At 33.8% G+C, this 12,958-nt stretch overlaps 2 protein-coding genes across 2 annotated transcripts; one reads left to right on the top strand and one right to left on the bottom strand.

Annotated features, from left to right (window-relative positions):
• Positions 1-407: 407 nt before the first annotated feature.
• LOC146958200 (Leucine-rich receptor-like protein kinase family protein) lies at positions 408-4,668 on the top strand. The gene is made up of 2 exons (XM_085739771.1): positions 408-3,808; positions 4,095-4,668. Exons 1-2 carry the CDS (start codon positions 973-975, stop codon positions 4,484-4,486), a joined length of 3,228 nt encoding a protein of 1,075 aa, XP_085595897.1. The 5' UTR covers positions 408-972; the 3' UTR covers positions 4,487-4,668.
• A 5,177-nt stretch (positions 4,669-9,845) lies between these two features.
• Positions 9,846-10,664, bottom strand: LOC146958199 (embryogenesis-like protein). Its single transcript, XM_085739770.1, has one exon. It carries the CDS (start codon positions 10,548-10,550, stop codon positions 10,095-10,097), a length of 456 nt encoding a protein of 151 aa, XP_085595896.1. The 5' UTR covers positions 10,551-10,664; the 3' UTR covers positions 9,846-10,094.
• Positions 10,665-12,958: the final 2,294 nt, after the last annotated feature.

Below are 12,958 nucleotides of genomic sequence, written 5' to 3'. Positions count from 1 at the left end.
CACATCAAACACGATTAGACTATAATTTGGTGGAAATGGATAGATTCTGATACCATGTTAGTTTCTTTATATTGGCTTGAACAAATAAACTCTAGTGAGGAGTAACACTTTTTTTTTTTATAAATTTTGCACTCATGTATTTATTTCTTTTCAATGTGGTACCTAGTTTTTTCCATTATGTTTGATGATACATTCATTGAAGCAAATACAAAAACAAAAATGGGAGCCCCACTCCTTCCTGCCTCTATTCATACATCTCCTCCATCACTATTGATCCAAATAATGAAGGCCACTTTGGTACATTTACATAGTTATGTACACCACAACCAATACCGCCAAATCAATGAATAAAAAACTACTATAGCCTAAGCAGTAGTATTTAAATCATTAAATTAGATAATAATAGTAAGAGAGAGGGGAGGTTTTCAAATTTCAACAAAGTGCCTTGAAATCAAGAAAAGCTTAGCTACCTCACTAGTCACTACAACAATTGATTTAAACTCCTTGGTTATTATTACCTCTAAGCACATTCACGCGTATCATGGAAACCAATAATGTTTCATCCACCAAAAGTGCTTCAACTTAGATATAGCTATATTGCCCCCATTCTCAGTACCATCAAGCATAACACCAAAAGTACAGAAGCACAACAACATCACAAGGTTGGTTTTGGCTCTATCATTTAGTAGCAGAGACAAAGATAGTTGAGGTACATTCTGGTATATGTCTAAGATAACAAATAGAAGTCCATTCCTTTTTGACCATTCTCTCATCTCTATTATCTCCCTTCTTAAACATACTACTTGACACTATCTCTTTTTGTTTCACATGCTTGTGTTTAAAACGTTTGTGTGAAACTTAAGCATCATGCATGTGCTCTCCTAAACTTAGTCTTTTATCACCTTCACCTTCACCCTCATCTTCTACGCTAATCTCCAACTCCAAGTAAAGTCACCATTTTCACAATCAAAAATGGAAAATATCAGTGTTACCTCTTTGTTCTTTTGCTTACTCTTTTTTAGCATAACAAAAATACAAGTAATAACTTCTCTTTCACCTGATGGACAAGCACTTCTTTCTCTTGCAACATCATCACCTTCTCTTCTCTCTTCATGGAACCCTTCAACATCAACACCATGTTCATGGAAAGGCATAACTTGTTCACCACAATCTAGAGTAATTTCCCTTTCTATCCCTGATACTTTCCTCAACCTCACTTCTTTACCACCTCAACTATCCTCTTTAACAATGCTTCAGCTTCTCAACCTCTCTTCCACAAATCTCTCTGGTTCTATCCCACCTTCTTTTGGTCAACTCTCCCATCTTCAACTCCTTGACCTCTCCTCAAACTCTCTCACTGGTTCCATTCCTAATGAACTTGGAAGCCTCTCTTCTCTTCAATTCCTTTTCTTAAACTCAAACAGATTAACAGGAACCATTCCACAGCAGCTTTCAAATCTCACTTCACTTGAAGTTCTATGTCTTCAAGACAATCTTCTCAATGGCTCAATCCCTTCACAACTAGGCTCTTTGAAATCTCTGCAACAGTTTAGGATAGGTGGTAACCCTTTTCTCACTGGAGAACTCCCTTCACAGTTAGGACTATTAACCAACCTCACCACATTTGGTGCAGCTGCAACATCACTTTCAGGTTCCATTCCCTCTTCATTTGGAAACTTGATCAATCTACAAACTCTAGCACTTTATGATACAGAAATATCTGGTTCAATACCACCTGAACTTGGTTTGTGTTCTGAGCTGAGGAATCTTTATTTACACATGAACAATCTCACTGGTTCTATTCCTTTTCAATTAGGTAAGTTGCAAAAACTTACTAGTTTGCTTCTTTGGGGGAATACATTATCTGGTAAAATCCCTTCTGAAATTTCAAACTGTTCATCGTTAGTTATATTTGATGTATCATCTAATGATCTCACTGGTGAAATACCTGGTGATTTTGGAAAGCTAGTTGTTCTTGAACAGCTTCATTTGTCCGATAATTCGCTCTCTGGTGAGATACCGTGGCAGTTGAGTAACTGCACAAGCCTTGCAACTGTTCAGCTTGACAAGAATCAGTTATCAGGTACAATTCCTCATCAGCTTGGAAAATTGAAGGTTCTGCAGAGTTTTTTCTTGTGGGGGAATTTGGTTTCTGGAACTATACCGTCCTCTTTTGGAAACTGTTCAGAACTGTATGCACTTGATCTTTCAAGGAATAAGTTAACAGGTTCTATACCAGATGAAATTTTCAGTTTGCAGAAGCTGAGTAAGCTTCTGCTTCTTGGAAATTCATTATCAGGAAGATTACCAGCAAGTGTTGCAAAATGTCAGTCTTTGGTTAGATTGAGAGTCGGAGAGAATCAGCTTTCAGGAGAGATTCCTAAAGAGATAGGACAGTTGCAGAATCTTGTGTTTCTTGATTTGTACATGAATCATTTCTCCGGAAGATTACCGGTTGAGATTGCAAACATCACAGTTCTTGAGCTATTAGATGCTCATAACAACTACATCGGCGGAGAAATTCCGTCTCTGATTGGTGAGCTTGAAAATTTGGAGCAGCTTGATCTTAGTAGAAACAGTTTGACAGGTGAAATTCCTTGGAGCTTTGGGAACTTGAGCTATTTGAACAAGCTTATTCTCAACAATAATTTATTAACAGGTTCAATACCAAAATCTGTTAGAAATTTACAGAAGCTAACTCTTTTGGATTTGAGTTATAATAGCTTATCTGGTAGCATACCTCCAGAGATTGGTCATGTTACAAGCCTAACAATCAGTTTGGATTTGAGCTCAAATTCATTCATTGGTGAAATACCTGACTCAATGTCTGCTTTGACACAGTTACAATCACTTGATCTTTCAAGGAACATGCTTTTTGGAGGAATTAAGGTTCTTGGTTCTCTTACTAGCCTCACTTCACTCAATATCTCCTACAACAACTTCTCAGGTCCTATTCCAGTAACTCCATTCTTCAAAACTCTAACTTCCAGTTCATATCTTCAGAATCGGAATCTGTGTCAGTCCGTTGACGGTACCACATGCTCTTCAGGTCTGATTCAAAAGAATGGTTTAAAATCTACTAAAACTATAGCTATGATCACAATTATTCTAGCTTCGGTTACCATAATTGTCATTGCATCGTGGATTCTAGTAACTCGTAGTAATCATCAGTACAATGTTGAAAAGGCTCTGAGGATATCAGGTTCCGCGTCTGGAGCTGAGGATTTCTCTTATCCTTGGACTTTCATACCATTTCAGAAACTGAATTTCAGCATAGAAAATATATTGGATTGCTTGAAAGATGAAAATGTGATTGGAAAAGGTTGTTCTGGTGTTGTGTATAAGGCTGAGATGCCGCGCGGAGAGGTAATAGCAGTAAAGAAGCTTTGGAAAACAAGCAAAGGAGATGAAATGGTCGATTCTTTTGCTGCTGAGATTCAGATTCTTGGCTACATTCGGCATAGGAACATTGTGAGGCTCATAGGTTATTGTTCTAACGGGAGTGTTAAGCTTCTTCTCTATAACTTTATCCAAAATGGTAATCTAAGACAACTGTTGGAAGGGAATAGGAACTTAGACTGGGAAACTAGATACAAGATCGCTGTTGGTTCGGCTCAAGGTTTAGCTTATCTTCATCATGATTGTGTCCCATCAATTCTTCACAGAGATGTTAAGTGCAATAACATACTTCTTGATTCCAAATTTGAGGCATATATTGCAGATTTTGGCCTCGCAAAGCTAATGAATTCACCAAATTATCATCATGCAATGTCCAGAGTTGCTGGTTCCTATGGCTACATTGCCCCAGGCAAGTGTATTTCACTTTCTTTACATTTTTTCTTAATCTTATGGTTTTAAGCTTGCATATTTTGTAATTGTATTACTACTCGATTCCTCTGCAGCCCTACAACTCGGTCCAATATAAGTTGTTGGATTAATACAACGACTTTGAAAATAATATTTAAAGTAGAAACAATATGCATACATTGAATTTAGCCTCAGGATAATTTTTGTTCCATCAAGTGTCAATTTATTTCTGATGGTTTAAATTGTATAAGTTTCTAACCACATCTTATGACCATTGTTTAATGTAGAGTATGGCTACACCATGAACATAACCGAGAAGAGCGACGTGTACAGTTATGGAGTGGTTTTACTAGAGATACTAAGTGGAAGAAGTGCAGTTCAAGATGGACAACACGTTGGAGATGGACAACACATAGTTGAATGGGTGAAGAAGAAGATGGCAAGCTTTGAACCAGCTGTGTCAATACTAGATACAAAGCTTCAAAGTCTACCGGATCAAATGGTGCAAGAGATGCTTCAAACACTTGGAATCGCTATGTTTTGTGTAAATTCTTCGCCAGTTGAACGTCCAACTATGAAGGAAGTTGTTGCATTACTGATGGAAGTGAAGAGTCAGCCTCATGAGGAGATGGGGAAAACCTCTCAACCTTTAATCAAGCAGTCATCAACTCAATGCTGAGTTTTGTTTTTCGTTGTTTCTTTGTTTTGATAATTAGATGTAATGGTGGTTAGTGATTTGATTTTCATCTCTTCTTAGATGAAAACAAGATGTTTGTTAATGTGGAAACTTTGAGATTAGAGTAGAATCGGCTATTGTTGTACAGTTTTAGAATTAATATCATTGATATCAGTTGCCTGCAATATTTGTGTCTTACTGCTTAGTTCATATCCATCATCCATGCATGCTGTAATTGCAAATGCTGGTTGACACATGTGGTTAGCATCTGAATTTGAAATTTAGATGCAATAATTCAAGTCTCTAGTTTAACCAAGAGTAAGAGTATCAAGTTGAAATTTAGCTATGAAAATGCTACAAGTTGCCCATATGGCCCATTCAAAGTCGAGAGATTAATCTCCACAATTACATATAAAATGTTCAATTTGGATTAGTCGCATTAAAAGTAAGTGATTTAGACGTTCAATATTATTCACCTCACTCTAAAATGAGTTTCTTAATTTAGAAAAGCTGAATTCATTCAATTTATATATATAGAAAAAAAATGTAGGCTTGAGATTTAGGAGTGTGCTTCTCTAGGTGTTTGAATCTTCCAAGTGCCAACAATTCATGTGTTGGGTCAGTTTAGACAAGACATTGCTCTGACTTTAATTAGACCCCATTAGTAGACGGTGAGATTTGGTGTAACATACGAGTTAATAAAATATTAACTTTCTTGTTTAAGTTTTGTCCAAAGTATAGTCTTTCTTATTTAAGAATAAAAAAATTTAAATTTTTTGTCTAGAGTTAGTAAAATATTGTTCATGCTGGTCCGGCTTTTCTGCCTTAACTTCTGCTGTTAATTTCTTCAAGGAAAAAGAAACTTAGTATTTTCTGAAAGTAATATTCATTCTTAGACTTTGATAGATTAAAAAGCTAACAATATACTTATTTAAATTGAATAAAAAACAAATACCTATTTATCTATGTATTATAAAAATTGTTTTACTTTAGCTCTTATCTTTCAGATTCTACGCATTCAAAATAGTATATAGTATTTCTTTGGCTACTTTATTTCTTACGTTGGAAAGAGTACAAGAGAGCCGAAAGGTGAGGGACTGGTTGGAACGATGAATACAATACTTCTATGGCCTGAATGTTTCCTGGAACATCAATTATGTCTGAGAACATAACGTTATGACGTAGACTGCAGAGTAAACATATAGTTGAACCATGGCCAAATATTTGTTTTTTCACCTTACATTATTCAATTACATTCATTGAATTTCATTCAATTATTACTCACCTTTTTAGACTAAATTATTACTCCATTTTAGAAGGCAGCTTTCCTGGAACATCAATTGTTATATTCATGATTAATCCCAACTAGGTGAAATATGTTGGACACACTAGGTGAATTATCTCATCCCAACTGAATTTTCTCCATACACAAGAGTTAGCGATCAAACCTTTCACCATTTATTTAAGGGTCCAAGTCACTTGCCACTTAGGGAAACTCATTGTTGATTTCAGATGAAACACTTGGTGTGAGATGAATGGATTATCAAACTTAAAAAAATAAAATGATTAAGATAAATGTTGTGTCTCAACATTATGTTGATGCAAGTAAAGTTGGACTAAGATTTCTTAAATAAGGTCTAAATGTTCGAGTCTCGTAGATGAAAAATATAGTTGAGAAGAGCAATCTAACTAAATGTGATCGGTCAAATTCATTGATAGAGATTAATCTTAAATAATAAAGTTAACTTTTTGAATAAAATGTTGATGTTATTTGGACATAGTTAATTCTCCAATGTACATTTAACACTTCATTTTCTCTCTACCTCTCATCCAATATCACATCACCAACATGTCACATATGTTATATCACTCTATTTTTTTCCTCTCTAGATTTAGAATGGATGTTTGGGTGTCTATAGATTATTTTTATTTTCCATAAAAAAAAATTTTTTTTAAATAAAATATGTGATATGGACAATGGCCCTTTCATGTAAAGGCAAGTGTGTGAAAATTGATGCATCATGCATGCATCTTATAGGGGGTTAATTGTGGCCTGTGGGGGCCAAGATTGCAGCGTGTTAGGAGACAAAAGCAAACAAGCCATGCTGCTACCTTCTCCTCCTTCCCTATGTCTTAGCAGACACTAGATTTGTTCCTATACCAGCACTTTGATTTTGCAAACCGTGTTTGCCAAAAAGTATAATTGTCATGTTAACTAGTTTGCTCTCTCGATTCTCATTTCTTGTCTTTTATTTGTAGCCTCCAACAGTTCACCGGATAGGATATCAAATCTTATCAATAAAAAAGTATTTTGTATTGTTTCTCAATTTCTTTATACATGGAAAGCAATTGTGTGTGTGTAACAAAAAGAAAAAGAACAAGACAAAAGAGAAACACCGGTATGCTTTGCTGAAGTGAAACTGGGATGAAAAATGAATGCATTTATTGATTTCTAATTTCAAAATTCAAGGAATTGTAATGCATGTAATGTAATTGTGATCTAGACTTACATTGTATCTACATATGTATTTTATTTTTATATAGTTCTTTTTATGTTTATCTGCTCATTTTCAGAACAATGAATACAGCCTTTAAATTTGAAAGACTACAGCTAATGACAAACTTATTCACATCACATGTTAACATATCTCGAACATATATAACACTATCCCTCTTTGAGTGACTTTTTCATCATATATCACATGTAGAGACCATTGTGCAGGACTCTTCACAAGAAGTCTCAAGTGTTGTGGGTGGTGGGACTTCCAACTACTGCAATTTATGCCAACAGCCAAGTCATCCAGTCCACTGTTTGAATTGTATTGTACTCCACAATGGTCTCTCAAGTGTTGTGGGTGGGAGTAACAATTATGATGAGAAAATTTTGAAAGCCAGTTTAAAAATTTATAACATAATGTGTGCACAACAAAAATAGTCTAACCCTCATGTTCACAGAAGGTGCTCATTCATCGGGTTAAAAAGAGAAATAACTACGTCTCATGGTAATTTGTAGGTGTTATTTATACATTACATAGTGTCAAAAGTGTATTTCAGTAGGAGACCTCAATATTTGCCATTCAAGACAGCACAAAATAACAACTGACTCAATGGGGCTAAACCATAAGCATGAAGTAGAAAGATTATATTGTTTGTGATTTCCATGAGAAGTGGTAACAGTTTTGACTGAAGCAGTGACACTCATTCTGATTGTTTTACTATATAACTTCACATCCTTATCCTTATACTTATCTGTTTCATTGTGCAGGACCTGAAACAGAGCTCAACCATATAATATAGCCTTTGGAAGCAATGGCAGCCTAGGTTAATTGAAAGGCAAGCCCAGTGGAAAGGACGGAAAGACCCACGAGGGGAAAAAACCAGAACAAGAAGCTTCCCATGGAGAAAGATGGGAGGCTACACATTTGGTTTTAAGACGATTTCTAATTTAAACCATTAGAGGGCTTGGTGTTGAATTCTAAAACCGCATAGAAGCTATGCATGATATTTGCAGCACTACAGGTGTAGTGTAGTGCAGATGTTGTTATGAGCAACATTTCTTACTGTTAACAAATATTTATGATTTAAAGAACATTTTGCTTTCCTCATATCATCAGGATTCGAAAGCATAAACTTTTAAACATGACAAATAACTTATAAACTAAGTCATTCCAAGTAGCATCCAGTCGTGAAGTCACATTCAGGAATTCTATTGGTCATCAAAGCCTATATGTTCCCAGCAGCAGCAGTTGCTTTAGGAAAAAACTTAAACTTTATAGAACTTAAATAAGATGAAGATTTCATGATAGTCACCCTTTTCCTACTTTGCTATAATACTAAGTAAACAAAACATACTAATATTCTAGAGGTATGTCAACAAGTTATGCTGATAAGGATAGCACCAGATTAACATAACTTCCTCACATCACAAAATTTGTTCACTCACAATGCTTGGATAATTTTAATGAAGTTACTTGTCGCATTACAACATCACAGTTAAGTATAACAAACTGAATAACAGTAAAAGCACACGTGTAAACATGAAGCTTAAAAAACATTTGGATATTTACACCAGTTAGTAAACAGGTGCAGTTTTCTTAACAAGTTAGAACAAGAACACCTAATATGTGTTTTGTTCTATATTGAGTGTATATTAAATGCAGAATAAAACATGACAAGATAACTTGTTTCCATAAATAAACGCTATCTTAAATAGGACAAAATTTCAAATGTTTGATTCTATGCTACATAAGCTCATTACCCAGTCATTCATCCTACAACAAAACGCAAATTGGAGTTGTTCACTACTAAAGAGTGTGAGTATAATCACTAAAAAAAAAAATACTGATTGTTACTTCCAATTTGTCCATTCCATTTGTTTTATAAACACATACAGAAGTTGTCCTGAGTCCTGACACCCTGACATATGCTTCAATAACACGCATCTTATCTATTTTGTAAACATCACAACCCTTATCTGTTAGGAAAACTACACTCTTGTTTATATGGCATGACACGTCCCCCCGTCTTTGTGCAGTTGATCAAAGCTCAATGTATTTTATAGAATAGATGTGGTGCAAGTGTTATTTAAAGCATATTTCAGGGTTTGATGAATGCAATTCCTCCTAAACATTACCCAGTCATTAATCCTATAGCAAAAAGCCAATTGGAGTTGTTCACTACTAAAGAGTGAGTATTATCACTAAGAAATATAAATTGTCACTTTCAATTTGCCCATTCCTACTGTCTTATAAACATATGGAGAGATTGCACTTACACCCCCCCCCCCCCCCCCCCCCCCCCCCCCCGCACGCTTTTGTTTTAGTTACATGACAAGTACCACCCTCCCTCTACATCAAGTGGTGGATAGAACGGCGCTAAATAGCAGAATTTAAACAAATCACTATTTTCCGCTTATTTGGTAACACTGTTTATCATAACTCAATGTATTTTATAACATAGGTGTCAAGCGTTATTTGAGCAAATTGCAGGGTATGGTGAGAGCAATTTCTCCTAAACATATCTAGATCTTTCTCCTAAGGGTATGGTAACACCATATCCCTATCCAACTGATTAATATCTAGATCTTTCTTGATGGCTTCTCTAATATTTTTTCTAGGTTTTCCTCTGCCTCTAGTGATTTGACTATCCGCCATCTAATCTACTCTTCATACAACAAAATCCACAAATCTTTTCTCTACATCCCCTGCCAAAACCACCTAAGCTGAGTTTCTACTATCCTTTCTCCTAAACACATCAGCGAACTAATATCTTCACCTGTTTAATCATTAACCAAAAAACCAAAGGACTGAGAAATCTCATTCATTCAACAAAATAATGTAAACGAACATTGTGTCAACCAAAATAACAAAAGTGTAAATGCTGCAATATCCGTTTAAATGAACAAAAACATGAGTTGTGAGTTGTTAATCCCCGCAACTAAATCATCAAGAGGTGTCTTACATTACAATGCATTTATTCAAAATTCTAGCCTGTTAAATAAATAGCCTAATAATAATAATCTATAAGCTACATTTTCCAATTGAAGTCATCATAAACTAACAAGTAAGAAGCATAAATCACAAGAATAATGAAAATAACAACTATTCTTATCTTACTCATCCAATTGTAAAATTTCAGCTTTCAATTGTTCAATCTTAAGACCCATAGACCTCTGCAAAGCACCTCTCTCCTTCTCCGGCAACTTAGCCAACAACGCATCAAACTTCGACAACACTTCATTAACAGCAGCACGAGCACACTCAGCTTCTTCATTGAAATAAACCGTCTCTTTCGATTCCAACGCCATCTCTATCTCTTCTCTTGCTTCTGCAAACTTGAGGTTGATTTCGTCCACTTCTTTGTTGTGATCAAACCCGCTTGACCCATTACTGAAATTTCTTAAATTATGCTGAATTGAGAAATGAGTGGGTGTGAATTTGGAAAAAGAGTGGAAATTTGAAGTTGGTGGAGGAAAGGGGATTGGGGAAATGGGTATTGGGGATTTGTGAAAGGAGTGTGTGATTCTGAAGAGTGCGGTGGAGAGAGAAAGGTTTGCGCGACGATTCATTTGTGTTTGTGTTGTTGAGAATGTAGAATGGAGAAGGTGAAGAATGAGGTTGTAGCGGCGACACAGAGAAGTCACTGTTCTGCAGAAACCTGAACAATATTTTTTTTAATAATTTTAATTGTATCTTTTTTTAAAGAAAACCCCTTATTTTTTTTAAAGAAAACCCCTTATTTGAATGAGAAATGATATTTGTACAACCATTTTCTAACAACTTTTGAATAACTTTCTCTCTCATACTCATATGATATTGTTATTATCTCTCTTCCTTTTTCTCTCTACATTGTTTTTAACCAATAAAAAGATAGAAAAACAAGGTTGTCACTAAAGTTGTCAATAAATGGATGTACAAATATCATTGCTCTATTTGAATATGTTGATTTGAATATTTGGTATAATTTTTTGAAAAATGACCCAACTTCATCCTCGAATTTTCAAAAATCAACCAAATTCGTCTCTAAATTTTACAAAATATCTATTTAGTCATCGAATCTCTATTATATATATTTGCACTATTTTATTTTGATAGTACACATGACATCCTTATATTGAAAGGTGCATTTAATGTTTTGTGTAATTGGTACATATTATGTGATTTGTGCAAGACTTATGTAATTATCATGATTATGCAAGTTGACTAAAAGGCTTATAATGACAAAAAAATAAATGGAATATTTTATTCAAATTATTTTTGCTATTTAATGTGTTACTAATTTCATTACTAAATTAATGGCATAATTGATGTGACTTACTTGCTTCTTTTTTCCTATAAATATTGTTTGTCCGTCTCAAACATCTTCACATCATTTAAAATTCATACTAAAATTTTAAAATTATTCTCAAAATCTCTCTTTTATTTTATTGAAACACTTTTCTTCTTAACATATTTTTTTCATCACTCTAATTTCAAAAATTGATTCAATTTATGATATTACTCCACTACATGTTGTATATATCCATGTATTTTGTTCAAATTCACATATTCATCCTATGATACCCTCGAGTTCTAACGGCTTATGACAAGATATGTACCAATTACATGTTGGTACATACTCCCTCCGGTCCTTAATATAAGAAAATTTTCAAAAAAAGTTTTGGTCCTATTTATAAGCAAATGTCACAACTTTTAAGGATAGTTATTGCTTAAAAGACTTTTTTTACCCCTCATTTAATGTTTGTCTTTTTAATATTAGTTGATGTATTTAATGTTTCACAATATTCTATAAGGGTATATTTGTAAAAATGTTTAAAAAGTTACAACAATTAATGCTGACATTGGTTTTGATGTTTTTTGGTTTTTCTTCTTATATTAAGGACCGGAGGGAGTAATTCTTAATTATCATCCAATCAAATTGTAATCAACACATCATCATATTAAGTTAGTCAGTCTTGAGTTTTTTTTTTCCTATATATAGTCAATTTGTCTTTCATCATTTGTATATGCATCTTCCTTTCGTACAAATTGTTTATAATATCATTTATTTGAAATGCAAATATTTCTACCTCCTGACCAATTCAATTTTATTGATTTCATTATTATCAAATTGATTTAGGCACCTTTTTTTCCCTTGATTCCCTTTTATAGGTTTAGCTGTCGGCTCTGTTAATTTTAGGGTTTTCATCCCCATATATATTTACACCTTTTGAAAAAGTTTGCTTCACGTTTTAATGAATTTCATTATTTTTCTATTAATTTGAAGCGACGTAATTGAAAGACGTTTTGAATCAGTTTTCTTCATTCCAAAACTATTTTTTTTTGCCACTATTAATAATGAGAGATATGTGAAAGGCATGTCAATGTTTTGTTCTTCCAACGTTGAAGTTGTGCATATAAAAGAGAATTCTTCCTTAAAAAAAAAAACAGAGAATTCTCAAGTATTTTTGGGTAACATATTAGTTGATAGTTCTCAAGATATTATATTTTTATCTTACATTTTTGTGGTGCAAACTATTCATGTATATTGTAGAACAAGACCGACCCCTGCGAAAATGTAGAAAATTTATTTTAGTTATTTTTTTTTCAATGAATTTTATCTAAGCCTCACTATTTTCTTTATTATTTTCATTTGCTCCTATTCAAAAGAACTGATTTAATTTATTAAGTTTTTTCGTTTCTATTGTCAATCACTCATTTTCACTAAACATGGCGTTGATATATATTATTTCACATAAATTATTTTAACATCAAATCTCATCCATTCATTTCATTTGATAAATTAGTTCACATGCATCAAATACTCTTTATCACCTAATCAAGCATTCCATTTTTATCTCCCCATATTTATTTATTTCTGCCATCAACACATACTCAAACTTCTTTGTTAATTTTTTTACAAATTGCATGATAAAACACATACTTATGGTTGTTTGAGTCACTCATCAACATCGATAATATTTATTTGCCTTTATTT

Source organism: Medicago sativa, chromosome 1 (assembly GCF_051527215.1).
Source record: "Medicago sativa cultivar Bolivia chromosome 1, Bolivia_mono, whole genome shotgun sequence".
NCBI classification, from domain to species: Eukaryota; Viridiplantae; Streptophyta; class Magnoliopsida; order Fabales; family Fabaceae; genus Medicago; species Medicago sativa.
Note: the sequence above shows the minus strand (reverse complement) of the source record. Positions and strands in the feature narration are given on the sequence as shown.

Excerpts from the sequence above, each read along its gene's own strand:
- LOC146958200 (XM_085739771.1), top strand. The coding sequence starts at position 973 with ATGGAAAATATCAGTGTTACCTCTTTGTTCTTTTGCTTACTCTTTTTT. Across the intron at positions 3,809-4,094 it reads CTATGGCTACATTGCCCCAG|AGTATGGCTACACCATGAAC; the intron begins GCAAGTGTATTT and ends TGTTTAATGTAG.
- LOC146958199 (XM_085739770.1), bottom strand. The coding sequence starts at position 10,550 with ATGAATCGTCGCGCAAACCTTTCTCTCTCCACCGCACTCTTCAGAATC.